Genomic DNA, 25,018 nt, shown 5'->3' on the forward strand with positions numbered 1-25,018 from the left:
GACGGCTCCAACATCTTGGAGCCACCTCTGCAACTTGGAATTCACCTTCACAGTTTTACAAAATGTCTCCTCTGTGGTGACATTTTGTTTCTAATCTAACAAATAAAGCTTGCCTGAAGATCAGAGTGCAGAGCTAAGTAACTAGTTAGCCATAGAGGCCAGGCAGGGGTGGCACACACCTTTAATCCCAGCACTCAGGAGAAAGAGACAGATGGGTCTCTGTGAGTTCAAGACTACCCTGGGTTACACGAAACTGAATCTGTCTAAAAGAAAAAAGAGAAACCTAGCTTATACAAAGGTGATTCCAACGTGTGGGGTCGTATGCCTTCAATTCCAGCACTCAGATGGAGACAGAAGTGATATGGCTGGGTGGAGACGCTTGGTAGTATATGCCTTTAATCCTAACACTCAGGAGGCACAGGCAGGCAGACATCTGATTTTGAAGCTAGCATAGTCTACAGAGTAAATTCCAGGACAGCCAAGACTATACAGAGAAACCCTGTGTTAAAAAACCAAAACAAAAAAAGGTGCTGCTCTCGTTGCCCCTTTCAGCATAATCCATAGCTGCAACAGTATGCTTCCTAGTGTTCTTTTTCTCTTAAAACTGGACACTTTGTACTTCTTTCCCCTCCAATGGTTTTGCTGTTATAGATCTGCATCAGAGGTACCAAAAATAATCATGTGACGGATTTCATGCTTCCTTGAAATTGCCTCTACCAAAGAAATTAGTCTGTTACTTATTAATTTAGCCTTAGGCAAGTTCTTAGGACAAGGACAGAAGGCAGTCACATTATTGCCAAAATTACACAGGAATGGGCTCTGACCCAGTTGCTATTTTTATTTTCTTCTGAAACCTCTTGAACTGGGTCACCATAGTCCCCATTGTTCTCAGGAGTTCTACAATCCAAGTTCATACTAGAATGGCCTGTTAAGCTCTGCTTACAGAGTTCAACTATTGTCCTATTCCAAAGTTTCAAAGTCTTCCTCATTCCTACAAAAAACCAATATGGTCAGGTTCTTCACATCCACCCACTCTCCGTACCAGCCTCTGTCATAGTTACATGTATATTGCTGTGATAAAACACCATGACCAAGGCAACTCAGAAGGAGGAAGTTTATTTGGATTTATTGTTCTGGAGGGATAATAATCCATCAGGATAAGGAAGCATAGCAGCAGGCAGGGCAGCAGGAGCGGAGAGCTGAGAGCGGACATCTTCCAGCTCATGCATGAAACAGAGAAAACTGAAAGTGCCATGAGGCGTTTAATCTCAAAGCCTACCCCCTAGTTCATACTTTCTGTAGCAAGGTTTTACCAATGAAACAGCCGCAAAAAGCACCATCAGCTCAGCACCAAGTGTTCAAGTGACCAACAATATGAGGAACATTTCTCATTCAAACCATCGTGTGTACAAATGACAGATGGGCTAGATAGAGCCTTTAAATAACTATAACAAGAGACATAAATTTCCAGACGCCGTTCTCCTTCTTTCTATGTCTTCTCCTCTGTCTGCTCCCTAATTCCACCTTCCTCCCTGTCATCAGACTCCAGGTTCTTGGGCCTTTCATTGAGAACTGAAGACCGCATAGTCTTTAGGAGTCTTCCAAGTCTGCGGTGTCAGGTTGGGGCTGCTGAGAGATCCAGCTTCACGGGCTGAGCAGCTATCCAGGTTCTCTGATTCTCAGTCTTGCAGATGACCTGGCCCCTACTGGATAAGCTGTTTTAATGAATCGCCCTTTCTGAGCTGTATTCTGTTGATTCTGTCCATCAAGAGAGTCCAGCCGAATATAAATGTTAACTGGAAACTGGTTGGTGTTATTTTTCCTTTGACCATTCAACCAGCAAAGGCATAGTTTAAGGTTAATGATGCAAATACCCGAAGTATGACTTAAATTGAAAGCTCTTAGTTTTTATTATAATGATGGGTCATGTCACAGGATCCTAGCATCTCAGGAAGTCACCCTATTCTCCTCGGAGGACATTCTGGTGCTCTAACTGGGGGACTAACACATTTAATACATTTTACTTTTTTTGTCTTCGTACCACCATGAGGAAGCTCTTTCCTTTCTTCCTTAGTTGACAAAGATTTGTTGCAGCTCTAACCTAGTCTTCACAGGAGAAAATTGAGCACTTCCCTCTTGTTCAGGAAACTATTCAAACTTGGCCTTGAATTTTGTTCCAGAAGCAGTCGCAGCAGCAAGTGGATTTAGTGCTCTGAATGGCCAATCCTAGATTGCATGGGCACCTATGAAGATGCCACCCAGGTAATTTCAAGCTCCTTATGTTATAATAAATATTCTTGAGCTGGGAAGAAAAGCAGTCATTCATGTCATTATCATAGCCAAAATCAACCCTAAAAAACAATGGAAAAAGAAAACAAAGAAATTGTAAGCCAACTTTATGTAAATATATATAATTCTATAATAGACCCCAAATAAAATGCAACATACACACACACACACACACACACACACACACACACACTGTGGTGGGTTGAAAAAAAATGGCCCCCAAAGGGAGTGGCACTATTAGGAGCTGTGACCTTGTTGGAGGGATCGTGTCATTGTGAGGGCAGGCTTTAAGGTCTCTTTTGCTCAAGTTTCCCTCAGTGTTACTTTCAGTTGACTTCTTGTTGCCTTTAAAATGTAGAACTCTCAGCTATTCCTCCAGCACCCATCTGCTGACACACCACCCCAACTACACCAATTAGAGGAAAAGATGAGTAGACAAAGTAAGAATACCTGCAACACCACAAAGAGCAACATGACACCAGCAAAATCTAGAGACCCTACAACAGCAAGACTTGAACAACAAAATGCAGATGACGCAGAAGAAAATGACCTAAAAAATAACTTCAGAAGAATGTTTGAAACTCTTAAAGAGGAAATGAGAAATTCCCTCAAATGAAAGAAGAAAAGACAAACAAAAATTTGGAATATATCAACAAATCCCTTAAAGAAAACCAAGAAAAAGCAATCAAACATATAAAAGAACTATTCAAGACTTGAAAACTGAAATAGAGACAGTAAAAAAAAACACAAGCTGAGGGAATTATAAAAACAGAAATCATGAGAAAATGATCAGGAACTAGAAATGCAAATATAAACGGCAGAATATAAGAGATGGAAGAGAGACTCTCAAGTGCTGAAGATACAATAAAGGAAACAGACTCATTAGTCAAAGAAAACATTAAATCTAGCAAAAGCTTAACACAAAATATGCAGGAAATAAGGGACACCATGAAAAGACCAAACCTGAGAATAATAGGTATAAAAAAAGGAAAAGAAATTCAACTCAAAAGCACAGAAAATATATTTAACAAAATCACAGAAGGAAACTTTCCCAACCTAAAGAAAGATATGCCTATGAAGATACAAGAAGCTTACAGAAGACCAAATAGACTGGATCAAAAAAAAGTTCCCTTGCCACATAATAATCAAAACACTAAACATACAAAATAAAGAAATAATATTAAGAGCTGCAAAGAAAAAAAAAGCCAAGAAACATATAAAGGCAAACCTATTAGAATTACACCTGACTTCTCATTGGAGACAATGAAAGCCAGAAGGTTGTGGTCAAGCGTTATGCAGACATTAAGAGACCACAGATGCCAGCCCAGACTACTATACCCAGCAAAACTTCCAATCACCATAGAAAAACAAAACAAAACAAAAAATATTCCATGACAAAACCAGATTTAACCAATACCTAGCCACAAACCCAGCCCTACAAAAATACTAGAAGGAAAACTCCAACCCAAGGAAGTTGGCTACATTAACAAAAACACAGACAATTGATGATCTCACAGCAGCAAATCCCAAAGAAGGGGAAAACACACAAATTAACAACAACAAAAACTAAAGTAACAGGAGATAGCAATCACTGATCATTAATATCCCTTAATATAAATGGACTCAACTCACCTATAAAAAGACACAGGCTAACAGACTGGATACAAAAACAGAATCCATCCTTCTGCTGCATACAAGAAACATATCTCAACCTCAAAGACAGACATCGCATCAGAGTAAAGGGTTGGGAAAAAATATTCCAATCAAGTGGACCAAAGAAACAAGCTGGAGTAACTGTCCTAATACCTAACAAAATTGACTTCAAACTAAAGTCAATCAAAAGAGACAAAGAAGGACATTTCGTATTAGTCACAGAAAAAACCCATCAAGAGGAAATCTCAATACTGAACATTTATGCTCCAAATACAAGGGCACCCTCATATGTAAAAGAAATACTTCTAAAGCTTAAATCATACATTAAACCCCACACACTAATAGTGGGAGACTTCAACACTCCACTCTCATCACTGGACAGGTTAGTTAGACAAAAATTTAACAGAGAAATAAGAGATGTTATGACTCAAATGGACTTAACAGACATCTATAGAATATTCCACCCAAACAGAATTTTCTTCTTCTCAGCACCTCATGGAACCTTCTCAAAAATTGATCACATACTTGGTAACAAAACAAACCTCAACAGATACAAAAACAATGGAATAACCCCATGTATCTTATAAGATCACCATGGCTTAAAACTATAATTCAACAGCAATACTAATTCTAGAAAGCCCACAAATGCATGAAAATTAAACAATGCTCACCTGAATCATCAGTGGGTCAAGGAAGAAATAAAGGGAGAAATTAAAGACTTCCTAAAATTCAATGAAAATGATCACACAACATACTCAAATTTATGGGACACAATGAAAGCAGTGTTAAAAGGAAAGTTCATAGCACTAAATGCCTACATAAAGAAGTTGAAAAAAAATCCCACACTAGGGAATTAACAGAACATTTGAAAACTTAAGAACAAAAAAAAGCAAACCCACCCAAGAGAACTAGACAGCAGGAAATAATCAAATTGAGAGCTGAAATCAATAAAATAGAAACAAAGAAAACAATACAAAGAATCAATGAGACAAGGAGTTGGTTTTTCGAGGAAAAACAACAAAAGAGACAAACCTTTAAGGATAATTTTCATTCTCAGGGGACTCCAGATGTGTTGCACATGCCTTCAATCACAGAGCTCAGGTAACTGAGACAGGATTGTAAATTAGGTCCTAGCTTGGGCTATATAACAAACTGAGGCTAGCCTGGGCTACATAGTAAGACCCCTTATATAGTAAGACTTACATAGTAAGACTCCAATTCAGCAAACAAACAAACTTTTAAAAAGGTTATTTTTAAAAACAATACAAAAATTACAAAATCAAAATACTTCTTTTACCTTCAGCTTTTAAAATCAACTTACAAGTTATATTACTTTTTTTCTTTTCTTTTTCTTTCTTCTTTGTTTTAATATTTCTTTTTATTGATTCTTTGACAATTTCACATCATGCACCCCAATCCCACTCATTTCCCAGTCCTTCATATCCACCTTCCATCCTTGGAACCTACCCCTGAAAAGAAAACAATTAAAATTTAGAAAAATATGTATCTCTGACCCCTCTGGGCAATGACTTGCTACTCTATCAATAGCAGCTTTCTCTCATACCAATCACACCTGTTGAATATCCGCTTCCACCGTACTTGTAACACTGCTCCTAGCTCCCAGCTTCTTACTGACCCTTGCTTGGCAGTGACAATGGAGACCTGGGAGGGCATAGGAGAGCTGACCCTGACCCTTGCTGTGGGAGCAAGAGAAGTCCAACAGAGACCGGGTCTGACCAATGCAGCTACCACCCGGGCCCAGATCCAGGACTTTGAATTAGCCCACCCCAGCACCTATCATCATGCTAATGGAGCATGTGATGGGGCCAGTCCTGCCGAACCATTGCCACAGGATCTCCACGACTGGGGCACCAGCAGGATGTCTGACAGGAGTCTGGAAGAGGGGCCAGTATTGATGAGGTAGCAGAAGCCAGAGGCCCTAAACCAGGCCGGTGACTCTTGCTGTGAACATCTGCAAGTAAAGCTGTTTGGGCAAAGGGTGTACTGTGTGACACACCACAGTTCCCAATGCCACTAGGACAAAACAAATATGTGATAGAGATGTCTTAGATTACAATTCTGAGTCATATCTTACAGAGAAATTATAACGTTCAGTCTTGTTCCCAAATTTAGAAACCTTCAAACACTTCATATTTGATAAAAGTAAATTGCTGTAGGAAATTCTACAGTCAGTAACCTTTAAGCTACCCGCCCACTTGGGTGTGGCCTCTTATACTATAAATGCTGATGTAAAACATGCAGTCGCTCTCTCTTCCAGCTGCGGGATTTGGGTCCTGTTCCCTGTTCAAGCAGAGGGCTGTGATCTGTGAGTCTATCCCTAAATAAATAACCCGTTACTATACTCAACTCTGAGCTAGTGTGGGATTTCTTTTTAGCATTCATCTTCAGGAAATTTTCAGTCTTTGTTTTGTGGCACATTTATTTAATCTGAATTAATCAATAAAAATCTTTCATGTACTTAAACAGCTCCTCTATACATAAGAGAGTCAAAGAGTCGGATGATGGGCCACAGAGGTGGCTAAGGTGGCCATCACCGACAACACATGCCTAGTAATCGACGTTCAATCCCTAGAACCCTTTGTCTAATTACTGTCCCAGTTTTTCACACATAGAGATTTAATTTTAACTGATTGCTGCTGTCCTGAGTCACAGTACTCATGACTGGCTCTAATTTTCTTTCCTGCCCAAGGATCCTTAATTCTTTTATAACCATACTGAAGTTGAGCAAAGTCTCACCTTAGATTCTCAAATCTGAATCAATAACTCAGTTATGTGGCATAGATTAGAAGGTTAAACCTCTGACAAATTATACTCATGTGTAATCCTTAAACACAAAATTATCAGGATTATAGTTGCAATTCTTCTAAATATTTACATGCTCGCTTTTAAAATCTTCTGAGACAAAAAAAAAATAGTTACTATCTCACCTAAGGGCAAATGCAAATCCAATCTGGGAAACAATAGCTCTTCTAATTATTGATGGTTTGGGTCTGGCCACTACATGAGTTGTCCCTAGCAACTCTACTGGGATAAGTAAAATGCTATTTGAAGTTATTGGGGTCATGGGCTTTAGAACTTAAAAGATAGTTGACCCTCTCAAGTCACGGATTTCAAATTTAAGGGTGCAAGTGATGCAGTAATGTAAAGGACGACTGCTTTTTCATTTCCTGGCCACCCAGACCCAAATAATCACACAAAAACTATATTAATTGCAACACTGGTTGGCCAATGACTTGGGCATATTCCTAGCTAGCTCTTGCATCATTTATATTAATCAGTGTACCACCACAATTCTGTGGTCTATTGATAAGGTTGCAGCATCTGTCTCCTTTGGCAGCTACATGGTGTCTCTTTGACTCCACCTACTCTCTCTCTCTCTCTCTCTCTCTCTCTCTCTCTATATATATATATATATATATATATATATATATATATATATATATATATATGCTCAGATTTCCCACCTGGCTTTACTCTGCTAAGCCATTGGCCGAAACAGCTTCTTTATTGACCAATGGGAATAAAATATATTCATAGCCTACACAGGGGAATCCCACATCACAGTAATGTACCCAGAGGCTCACAGAACCTTCTGTCTCCTATGGAGGCTTCCCATCTGACTGAATTTGTATTTCTTTTATTTTATTTTATTTTATTTTTATTTTTCCATTCAAAAATTTACACTTCCTTCCCTCCTCCCATTCCCCTCCCGCTCCCTCACTCACCCTCCTCCTCCCCCCTCCCTCCTTAAGAGAGGGCAGGGAAGCCTGCCCTGTGGGAAGTCCAAGGCCCTCCCCACTACATCCAGGCCTAGGAAGCTTTGCATCCAAGTAGACTAGGGTCCCAAAAAAGCCAGCACATGCAGTAGAAACAGGTCCCAGTGCTATTATCGATGGCTTCTCAGTCCACCCCCATTGGCAGCCACTTTCAGAGAGTCGGTTTGATCACATGCTCCTTCAGTCCCGGTCCAGCTAGATTTGGTGAGCTCTCATAGATAAGGCATACTGTCTCAGTGGGTGGACCAACTCTTCGCAGTCCTGACTTTCTTGCTCATCTTCTCCCTCCATCTGCTCTTCAACTGGACCTTGGGAGTTCAGTCCGTTGCTCTGATGAGGGTCTCTGTCTCTATCTCCATCCATCGCAAGATGAAGATTCTATGGTGATATTCGAGATAATCATCAGTGTGATAGTGGGGCAAGGCCAGTTCAGGCACCCTCTTCTCTGCTGCCCAAGGACCTAGCTGGGGACATCCCCGTGGACACCTGGGATTCCCCTCTAGAGCCAAGTCTCTTGCCAACCCTAAAATGGCTCCCTTAATGTAAATATCTTCTTCCCTGCTCCTATATTCACCCTTCCTCCATCTCTACTCTCCCACTCCCCCAAGTTCTCCCCAGTCTTTTCCTTCTCCCTTCTTTCTCTCCCATCCCCACCCCCACGCTCCCAACTTTTGCCCGGCGATCTTGTTTGCTTCCAATTTCCAGGAGGATCTCTATATATATTTTCTTTGGGCTCACCTTGTTATTTGACTTCTCTAGGCTTGTGAACGATAGGCTCAATGTCCTTTGTTTATGGCTAGAGTCCACTTATGAGTGAGTACATACCATATTATCTCACTCAGGATAGTGTTTTCTACTTCCATCCATTTGCATTCAAAATTCAAGATGTCATTTTTTTTTTTATACCACTGAGTAGTACTCTAATGTGTATATTTCCCACACTTTATCCATTCTTCCATTGAGGGGCATCTAGGTTGTTTCCAGGTTCTGGCTATTACAAATAAAGCTGCTAAGAACACAGCTGAACAAATGCTTTTGTAGTATGATAGGGCATCTCTTAGGTATATTCCCAAGAGTGGTATTGCTGGATCCTGAAGTACATTGATTCCGAATTTCCTGAGAAACTGCCACACTGATTTCCAAAGTGGTTGCACAAGTTTGCATTCCCACCAGCAATGGATGAGTGTTTCCCTTACTCCACATCCTCTCCAGCATAGGCTATCATTGGTGTTTTTGATTTTAGCTATTCTGACAGGTGTAAGATGGTATCTCAAAGTTGTTTTGATTTGCATTTCCCTGATCGCTAAGAAGGTTGAGCATGACCTTAAGTGTCTTTTGGCCATTTGAACTTCTGTTGAGAATTCTCTGTTCAGTCCAGTACCCCATTTTTTAATTGGGTTAATTAGAATTTTCATGCCTAGTTTCTTGAGTTCTTTATATATTTTGGAGATCAGACCTTTGTCTGACGCGGGGTTGGTGAAGATCTTCTCCCATTCAGTAGGATGCCTTTTTGTCTTAATGACGGTGTCCTTTGCTTTACAGAAGCTGCTCAGTTTCAGGAGGTCCCATTTATTCATTGTTGCTCTTGTTGTCTGTGCTACTGGGGTTATATGTAGGAAGTGGTCTCCTGTGCTCTTGTGTTGCAGTCTACTTTCCACTTTCTCGTTTATCAGGTTCAGTGTGGTTGGATTTATATTGAGGCCTTTAATCCATTTGGGCTTGAGTTTTGTGCATGGTGATAGATATGGATCTACTTTCATTCTTCTACAGGTTGACCTCCAGTTATGCCAGCACTGCATTTGTATTTCTTTGGCTGCAAAGATGCATAAATGCCTTCCATTTCTGAACTGCATTTCTGAAGTCAGACCACCAAGCATCTAAAGAGATGGAAAGCATCCCTTCTAGCACTTTGTCTCAATTGGCTCTTGGTTTAATTTACTGGAGAAGTTTGAAAGAATCCTGGTCCCAATAAAGCATGCATATCGGACGACACAGGTCATTGCTGTACACATGCTTACCACTCCCAACAATTTCATAGCTGTGTGCCTGAACTTTTCACCTTAGGGCATCCCATGCTTTTAAGGGCCCTTTATGTCTTTTGGTTGTATGATACTTGAAGGGTGTATCAATTACATCATGAGATATTTTCAAGGAGGGTGAGCAAGTAACAAAGTAAGGTCCTGGGTCAGCATCCTTTGTCAAACAGCTTTTGATACAGGTGGTTATATAGGGCTCACAGAATTTGAAGTGTTCTGATTTTATTTTCATTATCTTTTAGATGTGCACTCCATGTTGTATGCTCCATGTGTGTCATATAACTATCATGCAACTTCAGAGTAAACAGACAAGAGGAAAATGAAGTAGGCCATTCCAAAGTATCTTGGATTATTACAAACGAATTTTAAATACATGAGGTGCATATTGTAAATAGTTATTATTGGTAGTTTGAAGGATATATACTATATTTTTTTTGTCCCGTCAGTTGCCTAGAAACTCTAGGATGCCTTTAGCAATCCACTAGTCTCTTTTGTACTCATTCCTCTCTCTTCACTGTTAATAGAAGAAAAATTACTTGTTCTCTAATATATTATTTCACACTATGAGGCTTTTACTTGGGCAAGTCAGACGATTACTACTTGGAGCAAGTGTATCCAGTGATGTAGGGTCCATCCTTCGGTTCTGAGTTCATCATTTCAGAACTAAAGACAGGAGAGCTTGGAAAATGCTAAGCAGTGATCTATAATCAAGTCTTAATATATTTAGGACATTTCTACCAGGTCCTGCAAGCTGCAACCCAGTCATACACTCTGGAGGGCAACCACAAAAGAGACTAGGGAACAGTCTCCCAGTGGGTCTCATGGAAGCAATGCAAGAGGAAATTTCTCTTATTCCTAAGGACACATTCCAGGGTTGAAATTTCTGTACAGTATGAGGTGTAACTGCTTTGCAAACAGGGCATCAAGGGCTTGAGCAGTGGCTCAGCATTAAGAGTACTTGCTGCTTTTGCAGAAGTTCTGGGTTTGATCCCAGTACCTACATGGTGGCTCACATCCATCCAGAACTTCTGTTCTAGAGAATCCGAGACCATCTTCTGGATCAGGGTGTTCTTGCTAACTTTCTAAAAATGTGAGGTATTTGTGGAGAATCAAGAAAAATGAAGCAAGCAGCCTTCAGCTCACCACACTTGGTTGGGAGGTATCTTAGTTACTTTTCTATTGCTTTGAAGAAACACCATAAACAAGGCAACAATTAAATGTTTAACAGAAGGCTTTCTAGTCAGGTGGAGGTGGTGCACACCTTTAAATCCAGCACTTGAAAGGCAGAGGCAGACGGATCTCTAAGTTCAATACCAGCCTTGTATACAGAGAATTCTAAGACAGTCAGACCTAAACAGAAAAACTGTCTCAAAAAAACAAAAAAGCAGGGGAACTTACTTAGTTTCCGAGGCTAAGTCAAGATCATCATGGCAAGAAACATGGCAGCAGGCAGGCATGCATAGGGTTGAGAGCTTATATCCTGATCTTCCAGGCATATAAAGAGTCATTTGAGTTGGGATAGGCTTTTGAAACCATCAAAGTCCACTTAGTGACACACCTCCTAATCCTCCCCAAACAATTCCACAAACCAGAGACCAAGTATTCAAATCTACGAGCCCCTAGAAACCACTCTCGTGCAGAACACCACAACACAACAGGCATGGAAGAAGGTAGAAATGTGCAGACACTACTAGGAGATGCTCTGGTTTGTGCTGCACACAGTAAATTACTGGTGATGAATTTTTGTCACGAGCCACCTTTTAGGGATGACTTCTGCTGCGGTCCTAGCTGCAGGGTTTGTATGTTTCAGGGTAGGGGTGTGAGGATTAGAAATGTTAGTTAGGAAAAACAAAGATAAGAAAGAAACACAGAGACATAGGATACTACCAGGAGGGCAACTCAGAAAATACTGAATGCTGAATTCTGAGTTCACCCATGTTTATTTTTCGTATACTTTTATACCCCAATACTAAAAGGGGGAAGAAGGCAAAAGATTGCTTAACCATGATACAAAGTGCAACCAGAACAATTACTTGCTCCAGTACTTGAGACATGGATCCATTAATTCCTGAGCAAAGTATTTGATGTTTGGGGTAGTGAACACACCCTAGACCAAGTATCCTGCAGGCAGCCACTCCCTAAGTCAAACCTCCTGTTTCAAAAGGAGTAGTTATGCTTCAGTGCTCTGACCTTCAGTCAGGATGAAGGGATCTACCTCTACGGGCCATCTTAAAGCCCAAAATACCAAGTAACCACACCCTAAGTCAAGACCTCTTGTCAGCAGCCACACCTGTTGTCAATAACTTGGGTGTCAACACAAAGTGTCAACAACTTTGAGCAAAAATAAGCTCAAACTCTCTGACCTTCAGACAAGATGGGACAGGATCACCTCTGTGTGTATCCTGACAAATTTTCTACAAATAGCAACAGCAGAAACAGTGGACTACTCCAACAAAACAGAAACTGGTTTACCTTAACCGGGTTACAAATGTCTGAATGAGATCCCATTCTTCGCACTAATTCTGTAAGTAATTCCTTTAATTATTTCAAAGGGAATGTTATAAAACTGAATTTGTAAAGCAGCTTTAACCAAGATTACTCTCCTAACTTCATATACAAGATTTTATTCATAGTTAGATCTGTATCAATAAGATATGAAAATTTTATCCTAATATACAAAACTGTGCTACATTTAAAAGTATCATTTACTCACCTGGTGAGATATAATTACATACACACACATTAGTATTCAACAGACACTTTTAGCTCACTGAAAAGGCAAAGAATTGGTCACCACTAAAATAATTTGAGTTTATCAATTTTTTTTTAAAAACTGGGGAAAAAATTGGGAAGTGAAATTTTTTAATTTTTAATTTTCTACCTATTGGTCTTTGCCTGCATAGATGTCTGTGGGAGGGTGTAGGACTCCATGGTCCTGATGTTACAGGCAGCTGTGAGCTGTCATGTGGTTACTGGGACTTGAACTTGAATCCTCTGAAAGAGCAACCAGTGCTCTTAACCTCTGAGCCACTTATCCAGCCCCAGAAGTTCACTTTTCATTGTATAAATATCTTTCATCCGTATGCAGCTCTTTTCTGGAAGGTAGAGTCCACTACTTCAGAATCAGTCCTCACACAGTTTCAATGACAGCGGCAATTTCTTTGAACTGTCTGTAGAAATTCTGGAGAAAAGGGGGGAAATATTAATTTTACTTTTTCAGTCTATTTACATAGTTCTATTAATTATATATAATTACCACACATAGCTTGCATTTTAATGTTACATCCTAAGATCATAGAGAAACAAACATACCTAGACAAGAAGGCATTGCATATCTGAGAAAAACCTCAAGAAGCCCATATCTAAACAACAAACAGGAGAACTGCCTCCCAAAGAAAACATGACACATGTACATAACTTCTTCAGGTGTCTTAGTAACCTCCCAATCCTGGCTCTGAAGGTCGACCATGGAGAGCAAATTCACAAGTGTTCAAATCCCTTACGTGTGTACACATATATATGGTTACTATCTGTCATGCTGCATGTATAGGCACATACATACAATGGAATCACTCAGTTATAAAAGAAGAAATCCTGCCATTTCCAACACAGTGAACCCAGAGGACACTATGGTAAAGACAAACCAGACACAGTAAGATAGACACTATATTATCTCACTTATATTAAGAATGTTGAACTCAGTCGGTGGTGGTGGGTGCCTTTAATCCCAGACTCTGGAGGCAGAAGCAGGTGGATCTGTGTGAGTTTGAGGCTGGCCTGGTTTACAAGAGCTAGTTTCAGGACAGGCTCTAAAGCTACAGAGAAACCCTGTCTCAAAAAACCAATAATGTTGAACTCTCAGATACAGAAAATTGAGTGAAGTTGTCAGGTGCTAGGGGTGAGGAAAAAGTGAAGATGTTGGCTAGGGGCACTAACTTAGTTATAAAAATTCTGAAGATCTAATGTATAGAATGCTGAGTATGATTAACAGTATACTGTGAGATTATGAGAGTAGATTTTAAATGTTCTCAGTGCACATACATTTATACACACCATGTGGAAATGTACATGATAATCACCTTCATGAACAGTCACTGCACAACATATATTTTTATCAAATCACATTGTATACACTGAAAACATTTTTATTTATCAATTATACCTCAGCAATGCTTCAGGGATAAGGTGATTTGTTTGCTAATTTATTTACACCACCACCCCCCACCCGCCAAAAAAAAAAAAACAAAACAAAAAACAAAAAACATAGAAACACCCTGGAGATGAAGGAAGAGCCTGCACATACGACTAGAATGTCTGAGGCTAATCTGGCTTTCCCATTCAGTCCATGACCACACACTACTTCCTTTCCTCGTGCCCCATTCCTTCAGATGCCTATCAACATCATTAAGAATAAATGTATGCAGTCTTGTCTATCAAGAGCCCCTTAAAATACAGTTTATAAAGAGGAACTCGAAGGTCATACAGTGGTACATTAAAGACTTTTCCAGATGCCCAGGATAGGAAGGGAAGGCCTTGGCTTAGAGGTAGCACCTACCTCACATGACCAAGTACATGGGTGATCCCACATCAACCACAAACAAAAACGGAAGGGCAGGCTGAAGAGATGGCTCCAGTCATCAGGAGAACCTGGGTTCCACTGCCAGCATTCACATGGCCATTTACAACTGTCTAAAACTCCAGTTCCATGGGATCTGATGCCCTCTTCTGGCCTCAGTTGGTAGTGCGTGTATGTGGCACACAGATACACAGGCAGACAAAATGCCCATACACCCCAAATGAACAAACAACAAGAAAGGAAGCCCAGAACCAATGCCTTTTTTAATCGTCTTCAAAAAAATGAAGCTTTTATTTTCATTTCATTCACTATGGTGTTTTTCTGGAGTGCCCAACTCTCCTTTGAGAGCTGCTTCAGCTACTGAAGGGCTCACAGCAAACCAAACCAAACTGCACACACCATTAAATCAGCTAACGATAGGCATCTCTCATGATATATATTCAAAAGGAAATTAGACAGTGTTCACTCCCCATGGTGATTTGAAAGAAAATGGCCCCCAAAGGGAGTGGCACTATTAGGAGATGTGGCCATGTTAGAGGAAGTATGTCAAGGTTGGGGCAGGCTTTGAGGTCTATTTTACTCAAGCTTCCCTCAGTATGCCAGTAAGCAGACTTCCTCTTGCTTGCAACCCAAGATGTAGCCCATCATGAGTACCTGTATGCCACCATGCTCCCCAAGCCTGAGAAACTGTAAGAAAGCCTCCCTCAATTAAATGTTTCCTTTATAAGAGTTGTCGTGGCCATGGTGTCTCTTCGCAGCAATTAAAACCCTAACTAGGACACTTCTGTCCTCTTCCTTGAATAGAAGGTAAATAAAATGATAATATTAAACTACTGAGTTACTTAAATCTCTAGCTAGTAAGACTCAACAATATGTATTAGCTCTGAATTGCATTTTGTAAACAGTCTACAAATCTAATGCTAGCCAAAAAAGATTACTTTTGCTTAAAATTACTATTAAACATAACGAAAAACAATAAGAAGTTAATCACAGAGTAAGTATCCTATAGAAAAGATGAAATATTCCTAAATATATTCATCAAAAACTTTTACAGTAATTAAAAGAACAAATCAATACATCTTACAGAAAAAAAACTTATCAAACTCCCAGAGAAAATAACTAATCATCTAAAGTACATAAACTTGCAAGTAAATAAATTAACATCTTCCCTTAAGACTGTATACAGCATTTGAAACCGCAGTACAACTTAAATTCAGTGAGTTCCACTACAAACCTGAAATTGTGGGATTGTCATTTCGATGGTCTTGGTGTTTACTTGGCCAAAAGGATCGGCCACTTTGAGCTTCACTGCCACATACGGGTACTTGAGGGATCTGCAGCGGTCAGAGCTCACAGCCATGCCCAGTTTCCACTGAAAATCTACAAGCTGTAACACAGCAGCACAAGCATCACGTGAGAAACAATACACAATTTCTGTCTTCCGTCTTGTATTGGTTTCAGTACTGGTCACAGGGCCTGCAAACAGCTTCATTTGCGCTGGGAGGCAACAAACGGTCAAAGGGCAATGGAGGAAACAGAGGGCACAAGCAGGACCAGAAAGCAGGTGGACAAAGCAAAACGTCAAAGGAACCGAAGTGTCCAGCAGATGCATAAAGATGTGGAAAGTGGCTTTATTGTAGCACACTTAACTTCTCTATTAGGCACACCAAATGAGCATTTGTTAACCTTTCCTCATGCTTCATGCCCACAAGTCCTAAAACAGAGATGGGTGCCACGGTTGTCACCATTCCGGCTGTTCCCTCCCTACAGTGTCAAGCTCAAACCCACCATTACAATGAGTGGTGACGGCCAGGCTTTAGATTCCATCAGTCCTCGTGACAGACACATGCCAGGGGCCGTGCTGTGCAGCGGCCACCTGCTCAGTGCCTCACTGAGTCACCAGTTTTACAGGTTATTATTTCCATTTCGCAGATGACAGAACCCAGTTTCAGAGAGCTTAGGTGATGGGCTCAGGGTCACACACTTCAGAAACGAGAAGAGAAGCCCACGTCTGTTTGACTGTAAAGATTAAAAGCTTAATGACTACTGTGTTTTTAATCTAGCTCCTGATGATGCTTCCTCGGTGTTGCCATGGCATCAAATAGAACTGGATAAAGGCAGCTCTGGGCACTGACACCAAGGATTTGTCTGTCTTACAAACATGAGAGGATGCCTGGCAACCAAAACATACGTGCTGACTGGCTGATTTTCTTTTGCAGTGAAACTAATGTACGCCTTGGGATATACTTCTCTGACAGACACAGGAAGAGCGGCCAACTTTCCAGTTTCTAATTATTAGGACCAAATAAGAATTTCCAAGGTCCCTACATGCTCGACTCATTGCTTTACACAATTAAAAAAATTTTTTTTAACTTGTATTCACTTGGGCACGTGGAGGTCACAGGACAACTTGAATTGAGTTTACTCTCTGCTTCTCCATGTGTTCCAGGGATTGGACTCAAGTCATTAAGCTTGGTAGCAAATACTTTTAATTAATCCAGTGAGCCACCTTGATGGTCCTATGAGTTTCCTCATAAAGTTGCAAAACAGCTCACTAGAAGTGTTTGCTTTTATCTGTTATTTGGTTTTGTTTTGATTTAGTTTCAGATACAAGATTTTTCTGCAAAGCCCAGACTGGCTTCACAATTGTGGCGCCTTTGCTGCTTCAGCCACACAGGGGCTGGGATTAAAAAGCACCCATGCCTAGCTTGGTGGACTTACTTGCAATCTACTGTATAATTTCTTTTCAAGTTGTAAAACTTGCTAAAAATTATATTTTTCAGCTCTTTGTATCTGAACATGCAAAAAACCACACACCCCCCAAAAACCCCAAACTGAATGATATTTATAAATTCATTATTGATTCTAATAGTCTTATCAATTATCTTGGTTTTTCTTATGTATATAATCACATGACCAATCACCAGACAATCACTATGTGGAAGAGATTACAGCACACGGGTCACTCGGATGAGTCCATGTCCTAACCACTGAGGCTTTCTCCATGAGAAAGCAAGCATTAAGGATGTAATGAAATTAAGACCATGGGCTGCATGTCCCTGGATGTGAGCCCAATGTAATCAGTCCTTGTAGAAGGAAGGCAAGAGGGTCAGAGTCAGAAGAGGGAGCAGCGGCTGGGACCATGTATAGTCCACAAACCAAGAAAGGAGGCAGCTAAGAACAGGAAAAAACAAGCACGAGACCCTCACTTGAAATATAGCCAAATCTTCCTTCACCTTGGTCCTGAAAGTCTGGTTTCACACTTCTGACTTGCATAAGTGTAAGGGATAGATTTATGTTGCTTTAGGGTAGAAAATTTCCATAAAACAAATAAAAACCTATAGCCCAGTATAGTTCAGTCTCAGGGCATCTTTAATAAAACACACAATGCAAAGCGAATGGACAAAATAATTCCTGAAGGTGAATAATGGCAATGATTCCAACTCAGCTAACTCTGGTTGAAGAGATGGCTCGGTGGTTAAAAGCACTTGCTGCTCTAGCATAGGACCCAGGTTCGGTTCCCGGCACCTACATGGCAGCTCACAACCATCCACATTTCCAATGCCAAAGAATCCAGGCCTCTTCTGGCCTCCAGTGACCCAAGTGTTGTACAGACACACACACACACACAATAGTGTGTGTGTGTGTGTGTGTATATATATATATATATAAAATCTCAAAACAACGCAGCACCACTAACTCATATAATGCATGCAAAGACAAACAGGCTTATCGGTATCCCAGGATCCTTCAAAAGCAACAGCAAGGTAAGCCAGGGTACTAGGCACGTAAATCCAGCTACCTGGGATGCTGGGGCTAGAGAATTACATGTTCGAGGGCAGTGTGAGCTACAAGCTGAGTTTAAACCCAGTCGCAACCGTTCAGTGAAGAGCATGAAAATTTTAAAAATGAAATTAAAACTAAATGTTAACAGCCCTTCACTCTAAGCATGTTTTCACGTCATCACTTCCTTATATTTTATGTGACCTTAGGCAACTCCTGGTCCAACACTCCAGTTTTCTGACTTTCTCGGAGAAGTGTTATTATTAATTTAGAAAGGTAAATTTTTTATTCTTAATGTAAAATAGGAAAAGTTAGAAAACTTATACTTTATCTTCAAAATAACTTCTTTGAAGAAATGGTTGGGTTTGGTGACACGTGACTTTAATCCTAGCACTTCAGAGGCAGAGGCGGGTGGGTCTCTGAGAGTTGAAGGCCAATCTGGTCTTACTAGAAAAGTTCCTGGCTAGTCGGGGCTACTCGGTGAGATTCTGTCTCAACACAACAAACAATAAGTTAAAAGAAAAGGACGGGAGCTATCTTTGCAAACATAGTAAATAATTGCTCACGTAACCCCGTTTTAAAACACCATATTCCTACCTTGAAATAAAAGCTGACTAATTAAGTTGGAACAAAGCTTGCACTGCACTCTCTGGGCAGAGCAGCCTAAATTACACCAGCAGTGGCTACCGTGTCGGGTCCAACGGGAAAATGCAGCCCTGGGGAAGGACCCACGAAGAGGGGCGGGGACCGCACGCCGCAGCGAGACAGCATGGGGCATCCACTCACCTGGCAGGTGACCTGGAACAGAAGCAGAAACACGATTCAGAGAAAAGCCTTCCCCACGCCACTGTCCGCCCTAGCCCCTTCTCCTCCTAGGCCGAACGTACCTCGGATTTGGCGTCCAGCACCGGTTCCCTGAACTGAGACTCCTCCATGGCCAGATTGGAACTTGCAGACACTGGCCAGCACTTCCGCTTCCGGCCCAGCCCACTCTAGGGAGAGCGAGGAAAATAAATTTTCATGCAATTCTGGACTTGACTCAATCAAACATCAGTTTTAGGATATACTGAGTTGAGGAAAAGATCGGTGGGGAGAAAGGCCAAGGACGCGGAGGAAACCTCGTGAAGGACGAATAACCTTCAGGACGTCGCCTCCCCCACTGTCGGGAAAGGAGTGGGCTTGTCCGTGCGCAAGCGCAAAGTGGCTGTGCCTGGGCGCAAGCGACTCCACTCAGCGATCTCGAATGAAAGGCTTGCAGGAGATGCGGCCACACCCCCTTGCATGGATCTTGCTGTGTGACTTTAACTGCGGCTGTCTGGCAAATCCTCATCCTTGGGATTGAGTTCCCTGGCCTAGCCTGATGATGGAAGGGTGAAGCGGAATGCCTTAAAAAACAAAAACCTCTGCTGTCTTTATTCAAATTTCAACCCTATTTCAGCAGCTCCTCATCTCTCTCCAGTTTACCGCAGATGCATTCTGCATAGAATGCCCACGCCAATTTTTATTCACATACCAGCATTTTATTTAGAAAAATGAAAGTATTTTCACATTAAATTCGTACATGTGTCATCCACATTTACCAACGGTCATTGCTTTACGCATTTGCTTTAATGCAGACTATACATAATAAGGAGGAGTATTGCATCTCTGGATACTTAAGCACTTACGTCCAAAGAACACTCTAGCCACAAGCTAATATAATATATATATATATATATATATATATATATATATATATACTTTATATATATTATTTTTATTTTTTGAAAAAGGGACTCCCCACCTGGCTCCTATATTCTAACATTAATTACCTACTCTGCCCACAATCAGAATACTACCAAGGACTCCAGTTCTCTTTAGTTCCTAATCTAAAGCTCCACAGATAAGGCTCCCCCAAGGACCTGAGGTGGAATCTGCTTTTAAACTCATGCAAATTGTTGGAAGCACTCAGTTTCATGCAGTTTCTGTATTTTGCTGGTTTGTTTTTTTTTTGAGATTCTCTGTTTTTCGAGACTATTCACAGCCATGGTTTTGTGTACTTGCTGCCGCTCCAAAGCAAACAGTAGAACATGTCTCCCTCATGTCTGGTAACCTAACCAGCCAGTTCCTACTCTGCTAGAAATAGTTTAATTCAAGATGTAAGAGCTAGCTAGAAATACACTTAAGCTATTGGCCAAACAGTATTGTCATTAGTAGACCTTCTGTGTGATTATTTTCGGGTCTGGGTGGCCGGGAAACAAACTAGTCTCTGCCTACATACATTCTCTGTTTTAAAGAATTCAAATGATTAAATAAGACACCCTCAAATATTCTAGACTAACTCCCAGAAGCTATAAGGTATAGGACTGAAATGACATTTTCTGAGTAGTACCTGAATTCAGCGCTGTTGAATAGAGATGAGACTCTTTGCAGGCTGAACATCTTTAGAGTTCTACCTATCACCAAACAGTTCGCACAGTTGAATTGGACTAGTTAATGAAAATACAGCAAACACCTAGAGCTACGGCCTGCATGCTGCTCTATGTACCTGTCTCTCTGATGTACCCATCGATGCATTTATTTTTATTTTATTTATTTATTTATTTATTGGTTTTTCAAGATAGGGTTTCTTTATGTAGCCCTGACTGTCCTGAAATTCACACTGTAGGCCAGGCTAGACTTGAACTCAGAGAGATTCCTTTCCTCCGCCTCCCGAGTGCTGAGATTAAAGGAAGGTGCCACCACCTCCCAGCCCATCAATGCATTTTAGACTTGCCTTAGTTTATGACTTTGTTTGTTCTGTAATCCTGTAAAAACTTCATGAAACTGCTTCCATGTTTGAATGTGGAAGTTGGGTTAAGTTAAATCTGTGTTCCCGACTATGGTCACTCAAAAAGGCTCCAGAATAAAGTCTCTTATTCCCTTTAAGATGAGAGCAGTGTTTTTGTGTCAACATTTAAAAAAAAAATCTGTTGCTCCAGAGACCTGTTAGATCACAGACCCTCCTCTGCTTTGCCCTTTGCCCTTTGCCCTCTCACTCTCTTTATGATATCAGGCCGCAGGTCCCTGCAGGCTCTCTGCTGATGTATAGATCAGATAAAAACTTCTGTTTGGAGTTTTCTCCCGCCCCTGGCAGCTGTGTGCAGCTTAAGACAACCTTGAACAACAAGTTTACTTTTCCTGTGGCCTCCCTGCCTTGTGACTCCTGGTACAAAGGCTAGGCCAGGCTTGGTCACTTGGTCTGCAGTTTGCACTCCTTCTGCCCCCTTCCTGCCCCACCCCACTCCTGAAAACCTATAAGACGCAGACATTCTCTTTGTCCTACTGGAAATGAAGGCTCTTCCTTCAAGACCCCATCATGCCTATGGTATGAGGACATCCATGCTAGCGCTCTCCCACCTCAGGCACCTCATGGCTGACTATGATGAACCTGTAACTCCCCTGACACGGTCCTTCAGAAAGCCTCCATTCTACAAATCCATGTTCTTTCATGTTATAATAAACACATGCCAAATTGCTATTTTCAGGCCTACATCTTATAAGATAATACAATTTGCATTCGACTCTAACTTACAAAATACAGATTTTGTAACCTGCAACCTGACTCAGTTGGTCAAAAAGTTTGCCACTGAGTCTGTCTACTTGAGGGTGATCTTCAGGACCCACACAGAGAAATAAGAGACCTGACTGTCACGAGTTATCCTCTGATCCCTGCTCCCCCACACATCAAAAATTAAAAACGTAAAAATAGAAATTTTTTTGAAGTAACAAGAATTGCCAAAATTATACACACATCGTTATACCTTTTAAAAATTTATTTTAACCCAACAAATCTAAGTATGCTATGTAAACCAGAAACTACTGTAAGAGCATTTTCAATAAAACTCTTTGGTCTCGAATAAGAGGAAGTCCACAGTGCTATATGTCATGAACTCTTGATGTAATGTAGGTTAAAGGGAATGGAGGAAACCAAAAGACATTTCTTCCTATTTAAGCATTAAGTTTTAGTTTCTTTTTAAATGCCCAGTGATACAAATCTGAATCAAATAGTCTAAGCAAATTAGCAGGAACTAGTGTCTCACAGCTGTGGCCTCTGAGCTGGAAGGGAGGAACACACTGGCATGCAGAGAGAATTGGGAGAGTTGCATAGCAAAAAAAAAGCCCGTTCTCTTGGCTCTCGGGCCTGGGTTGGCCTCTTCTTTGCTCCTGGACTCCATTTCCTTTGTCTTTTCCACTTGTTTTGCGGGGAAGAGGATCTATCTATAGACATGGATGACGGGTGTCTTTGGAGTCCCAGCCACGTGACTAATATTCCGAGGGGACAGAGGAAACACAAAGGGAAAGAGGAAACGGGTCTTGAATCTCAGTTCTGAAAGAAAGACTGATTAACCTACGGAGTCACTTACCCACTCCTTGAACTAATGCTAGGTGAAATTGCGTTACTTTTTGTCTGCTCTGTGACCCATGATGGTGTCTATTACAAAGGGTGTATTTGTGCAATTGGTGAAGTCACTAGTGTACCAGAGATGAACGATATCACCAGCAGGAGAGATAAGGATGATTCAGCCCAAATTAGATGAAAAGATGCTAGGGAAACAAACAAACAAAAACTGCAGGTGCACTAAACATATTTCTTGTATCATACAGTACTACCCTGCTCCATCAGTGTATGTGGTCAAAATCCTCCAAGATATCTACTTCCTGATCCACAACCTGTGAATAAGCTACCTTACATCACACGTGGGAATTAAAGCCACACATCAGCTGCCAAGCAGGTTACTCAGGTGAGAGCAATGTGATGACCTGTGTCCTTCATCACAAGGGTGGAGGTGATGAGCCGGAGTCACAGGCGGTTTGTCAGAGTGAAACAATGTGAGACAGACTCCCCCATTTGCTGGCTTCGTACACAGAAAAGGGGCTAAGGGGCCAAGAAGGCTAGCAGCTTCCAGGAGCCAGAATGGGAAAGAAAATGGACTCTCCCACATAGATTCCATGAATACAGCCTTCTGGATACCTTGCAGTCCAGTAATATCTATTTCAGAAGTTTTACCTTCAGACTGTAGGATAATAACTTCTTGCTGCTTAATGCCCTGAAGTTCTGGGCTGCAGCGATGGCTTCACTGATAAAGGCCTTGCTACATAAGCACTTGACCCAAGTTCGGATCCCCACCACCTAAGTAAAGTAGACAAGCACCATAGGACACAGGTGTAAATCCAGCACCGGGAGGCAGAGGGAAGAGGATTGGTGAGCACATTGCCCTCTGAGTCAGTCTACTCAAATCTCTGAGGGCGGGACTCAGGGAGAGATGCTGTCTCAGAAACAGAGGTAGCAACCCAGAAAGATATCTGATGATCACCTCCAGTTGACCTCTGACCTCTACAAAACATGCACAGGGTGCTACACAAACACAATTGTTTTTTTTTAATTTATTGATTTGGCTTTTCTTTGTAGCTTTGGAGCCTGTCCTGGAACTAGCTCTTATAAACCAGGCTGGCCTCTCCACAGAGAGGCCCACCTTTACCTCCCGAGTGCTGGGATTAAAGGCATGCGCTGCCACGGCCTGATACAAACACACATTTTTTTTTTTTTAAAAAAAGCCTCTCTAAAGCTACACACATTGACTACAGTAACAGTAGGAAACCAATACAATGTGATGTGTTACTGATGTGCTGGGGCTTTAGAACCTTTTAAACCCCAACTGAGGTCCCTTTCCATCATTCTGCTGGGTGACTTGTTAGATTTTCTGAGTGTCAGCTTTTCTGTCTATAAAGAGAGGACTATTAATGTTCCTCAATGTTTTTTTTCTCGTGTGTGTAAATGAGATCATGTATGTAGACACAGCAAAGCTCCTTCGTGCCACAGTTCTGAACAAACACTGGCAGTTTCTGTCGTCACCACGATCCCCAGACTTCCAAAGTCTGTCGGCTGTCTAAAGCATACCTACGCCTCCTCATTTTAACAGGAAACAGAAGTCTGGGTGTGCTAGACAGTTAGCCCCCAAGTAAAACTTCCAGCAGTGTGGCTTAACATATGATTGAAACTCTAACCTCAGAGGCCTCCAGAGAGATTCCAAACCCCGAGCGTGCCATGTGGAATCCTCCAGGGATCCCAGGGGATTGAATGTTATGCTTCAGGCTATTCAGGAATATGAGTTATGTATTGTGCAATCAGCGGCTAACATAAACAAAGATGGGCACTTTTGGCTAGACACAATTAATATTCCTAGCAGGCTAAGGGGTTTTAATAGCTTAAAGAAAGTCTTAAAATTCTTAGCTTTTGAGTCAAATCTGACCAACCCACATAATAAAACAGCAGCAATGAAAACAAAATGAACTGTTCTATAAACACGGAAATTTTACCTGACCAACTCAACCATTCACCTGAAAATGGTGGCATCCAATCGTCATCGTTTCTCCTCTGTTGCTCAGACTGAAGCAACCGAGGGGGAGGAGGTTCACTTTAGCTCACAGAGCCACGTGGCAGTCTTTCACTATGGGGAGCCATGGAGTGTCCAGAGCCGGACACAGCTGCTCACATCACACCCACAGCCAAGCAGCAGAGGAAAAGTGAATGCAGGCATGCTAGTTCAGAAGCCGCTCCCTAGGGAAAGATGGTCCCAATAGGGGATGGGTCTTCCTGCCGTAAGGTCGTTAAGATAGTCTCCCACAGATCTGGCTATATAGCTGCCCCCTGAGAGAGTCTACATTTTTGTCAAGCTGAAAAAACTAACCACCACAGTCGCCAACCTTTGGCTAAAGGGAAGAGCATACAGTTTGCTTGGTTTGTGTTTGATATGTGCTTGTGTGTGTGTGTGCATGTGTGTGCGTATGTGTGTGTGTGTGTGTGTGTGTGTGTGTGCTTGCGTGTGTGTAGGCCAGGGGTCAATGTTGGCTATTTTTCTTTA

At 41.4% G+C, this 25,018-nt stretch overlaps 1 protein-coding gene and 1 long non-coding RNA gene across 5 annotated transcripts; both read right to left on the minus strand.

Moving 5' to 3' along the window:
* Positions 1 to 1,100: 1,100 nt before the first annotated feature.
* LOC125392159 (uncharacterized) lies at positions 1,101 to 7,330 on the minus strand. The gene is made up of 2 exons (XR_007229414.3): positions 5,264 to 7,330; positions 1,101 to 2,351 (listed from the first exon to the last, which is right to left on the minus strand). It is a non-coding gene; the product is annotated as an uncharacterized LOC125392159 (long non-coding RNA).
* A 4,326-nt stretch (positions 7,331 to 11,656) lies between these two features.
* Positions 11,657 to 19,084, minus strand: Commd6 (COMM domain containing 6). 4 transcript variants are annotated; one of them, XM_048421940.3, is made up of 4 exons: positions 19,022 to 19,084; positions 18,921 to 18,932; positions 15,586 to 15,738; positions 11,657 to 12,956 (listed from the first exon to the last, which is right to left on the minus strand). In XM_048421940.3, exons 1-4 carry the CDS (start codon positions 19,067 to 19,069, stop codon positions 12,906 to 12,908), a joined length of 264 nt encoding a protein of 87 aa, XP_048277897.2. In that variant the 5' UTR covers positions 19,070 to 19,084; the 3' UTR covers positions 11,657 to 12,905. The 4 variants fall into 4 exon arrangements, with proteins under 4 accessions (XP_048277897.2, XP_085554379.2, XP_085554380.2 ...); XM_085698253.2 differs by lacking the exon at positions 18,921 to 18,932; XM_085698254.2 differs by lacking the exons at positions 18,921 to 18,932; positions 19,022 to 19,084 and adding an exon at positions 18,732 to 18,879.
* Between the last annotated feature and the right edge of the window lie 5,934 nt (positions 19,085 to 25,018).

Source organism: Myodes glareolus, chromosome 12 (assembly GCF_982192425.1).
Source record: "Myodes glareolus chromosome 12, mMyoGla1.1, whole genome shotgun sequence".
NCBI lineage: Eukaryota > Metazoa > Chordata > Mammalia > Rodentia > Cricetidae > Myodes > Myodes glareolus.